The following is a 3,474-nucleotide window of genomic DNA, read 5'->3' as shown; positions in this document are numbered from 1 at the left end:
TTATGTCTTCTGCCCATTTTTTTTCCCATTTCATGGAAATTTTTACTCCGAAAATTTTAACAATGCAGACATTATATTCAAATGACTTATCTAGTTCTCATCAATTAACATTAGCAATTACGAAATTACTTTGAATACTTTTTTTTTCATCTTATCCATCTTATCCAAAAATTCATGGAGGGTAAGTTAACATATGCCTTTCCCTATTAAAGTAATATTTTTCTTTTATTAGTACTAAAGTAACAGAAAAAAAGTAGTTAAATTTCCTCTTTGACCAAAAATTGGTACAGAACTTATTTTTAATATCTGCTACGGCCTCCTCTTTCAGATAGGTTTCCCCCACGACCTCCTCCGGAAGCCCCGCAACTTGAGCTACCATATGATTCATGAGAAGGGTACGCCCTATCCATAGAGGGTGGAAACCCTCGTTCTTGTCTGCCACCACGCTCATGACTTATGTAGAGATCACTCCGGCTGTTTGAGTAACTTTCCCGACCTCCACCATATCCATCCCATGTGCTGCTATAATCATCATAGCGACTGCTTCCACCATAACTCAGAGGGGGCCCACGTGCTGGCTGTGCACCATGGGAGCTACCATAACTCTCATATGATTCTCTGTAAGAGCCTCCACTTGAATGTTCAGAATAATCTCTATCACGACCACCACCATAGCGGTCATGATCACTATATCCTCTAGAGTAATGTTCATCCCAAGAACTCGAATGGCCATAGTAACGGTATGCATAGTCTCTAGATGGTAGAGCATAATCCTTGGTGTCTTGGGAACTTGGATAATCTCTGCTCGAATAACTATCTTTCGTACTGTAACCATCATCTCTTGCTGAAATATAGTCATCTCTCCGGGAAGACACTGGCTCTTTGCATGAAGGACCTCTATAATTTTCTCTCCCACCTGATGGTGGCCCTCTTCCTCCAATCCCTCTCTTGCTACGCCCGGGAGCAGAAGGAGCAGATCTTTTAGGAGGAGGACTTCCATTTCTTGAAGATGGGCCTCTTTTAACTGGAAAGGGCCCCCTGGAAGAACTCATGTTGAGGTTAAGAGTATATTCTCCATCATCCAACTGTCCTCCACGTGAGGAACGCCCCGTTGCTCCTCCACTTCCTCCTCTTCCACATCTCACACTTCTTGGATGGCCTCTGTTTCTTGGATGAGGTGGTGGCTTCCATCTTCCACCACTTTCAAAAATGGTTTGTTGGCTTGCTCCACTTGAATTGCTTTTCCATCCAAAGACTTCCCATTCATATCTTTGGCAGCATCTTTAGCATCAGCAGGGCTCTCAAATGTAATAAAAGCAAAGCCTCTGGACTTGTTTGTTTCCTGATCCTTCATCAAAAGAACTTCCACTATGTGACCATATTTCCCAAATACTGCTTCAAGAGTATTTTCATATTGAGGCCTCCTATAAACAGCTTCCCAGGTCTATCTGCTTCCACCATTTTGCTGTTAACTGCTTTTTTATCTCTGGCTTTCCTAACGTCTCGCCTCAACCCTCTGCCAAGTGACCACCAGCTCATCTTCTTCTGCCCATTTTTTAATTGGATTATTAATTTTTGAGGTGAGTTTTAGAAGTTCTTTATATATTTTAGATACTATCCCTTTATCAGATATGTCATTCGCAAATACCTTCCCCCATTCTGAAGGTTGCCTTTTAGTTTTGTTCATTGTTTCCTTCACTGTGCAGAACCTTTTTATTTTGATGTAGTCCCAATAGTTTATTTTTGCTCGTTTCCCTTCCCTCCAGAGACATATGTAGAAAGATGTTGCTACAGTTGATGTCAAAGAAATTACTGCCTGTGTTCTCTTCTAGGAGTTTTATGGTTTCAGGACTCACATTTAGGTCTTTAATCAATTTTGAATTTATTTTTTGTGTGTGGTGTAAGAAAGTGGTTGAGTTTCATTCTTCTGCATGTTACTGTCCAGGTTTCCCAACACCATTTGTTGAAGAGACTGTCTTTTGCCCATTGGATAGTCTTTCTTGCAGATGAAATGATACTCTATATAGAAAACCCAAAAGACTCTACCAAAAAAAAAAAATCTGCTAGAACTGATAAAAGAATTCAGTAAAGTCACAGGATACAAAATCAACATACAGAAATCTGTTGCATCTCTATACACCAATTATGAAGCAGCAGAAAGAGAAATTAAGGCAATAGTCCCATTTACAACTGCACCAAAAACAGTAAGATTCCTAGGAATAAACCTAACCAAAGAGGTGAAAGATCTGTACTCTAAAAACCATAAAAAACTGATGAAAGAAATTGAAGATGATACAAAGAAATAGAAAGACATTCCATGCTCATGGGTTGGAAGAACAAATATTGTTAAAATGTCTATATTACACAAAGCAATCTACATTTAATGCAATCCCATCAAAATACCACCAGCATTTTTCACAGAGCTAGAACAAACAATCCTAAAATTTGTATGGAACCACAAAAGACTCCAAATAACCAAAGCAACCTTAAAAATGAAAAGCAAAGCTGGAGACATCACAACTCCATACTTCAAGTTATATTACAAAGCTGTAGTAAACAGAATGGCATGGTACTGGCACAAAAATAGACGCATAGATCAATGGAACAGAACAGAAAACCCAAAAATGAACCCACAACTATATGGTCAACTAATCTTCAACAAAGCAGGAAATAATACCAATGGGAAAAGACTGTCTCTTCATGGAATCTTAGTCATCATCCTAAAATCTGTTGGCACAAAAATTTGTAGGACTTGGCACAGATAGTTCAGTAAACATATGCTAAATAACAATAATAATTGTAACAATAGCAACTAGAAGAACAAATACAAACCTGACTGCTTACCAGGTTCCAGGGACCCTTCTCAATGCTTACCTCATTAAAGCCTCATAAAAATGCTAATAAGATAGATGCCTATTATTATTCCTGTGTTACAGGTGAAGAAACATAGTGAATTACTTATTACTTATCACTAAATATTTATCCTTTTATTATTAAATAATTGTTATTTATCTTTTAAATTCTAATAGTTAAGATTTTTTTTTTTTATATTGGCACTTAGAGTTCTGGTACTGCTTTTGGTGTGTGAGAGTTGTTCCCTACACCAGCCAATTCTCCAACACCAGCAGGATATCCTACAATTCAACTCAACTATCACACTGTCTGCCTGGAGGTAGCATCACATTCCACAGGTTAAGGGATCAGTTCTACAAGACTGCTTCTGTCTTGTAGACTTATCATTTGTGCTTCTGACCCACCAGTTACAAAGTGGAGGTTCCAAGGACCCCTCCTTATGTTTGATTACTAGAGCGACCCACAGAACTCAGAAACACATTTTACTCACAAGATTCTTGGTTTATTATAAAAGGAATGTAACTCAGGAAGATGGAAAAGATACATAGAACAAGATATGAGGGAAGGAGCATGGGCTTCCGTGCTCTCTCTCTGGGCACCACTCTCCCAGTACCTCCACAT

The 3,474-nt window shown here is 38.7% G+C and overlaps 1 protein-coding gene across 1 annotated transcript; it reads right to left on the bottom strand.

The window, feature by feature from the left end:
- Window positions 1-299: 299 nt before the first annotated feature.
- LOC110580510 (RNA-binding motif protein, X chromosome-like) lies at window positions 300-1,461 on the bottom strand. The gene is given in 3 exon segments (XM_021690224.2): window positions 300-1,210; window positions 1,213-1,413; window positions 1,416-1,461. Coding segments are annotated over 3 exon segments (1,158 nt in total).
- Window positions 1,462-3,474: the final 2,013 nt, after the last annotated feature.

The sequence above is a fragment of the Neomonachus schauinslandi genome, chromosome 4 (genome assembly GCF_002201575.2).
Source record: "Neomonachus schauinslandi chromosome 4, ASM220157v2, whole genome shotgun sequence".
NCBI classification, from domain to species: domain Eukaryota; kingdom Metazoa; phylum Chordata; class Mammalia; order Carnivora; family Phocidae; genus Neomonachus; species Neomonachus schauinslandi.
The sequence above is the reverse complement of the archived record's forward strand: the minus strand, read 5'-3'. Positions and strand labels throughout refer to the sequence as shown.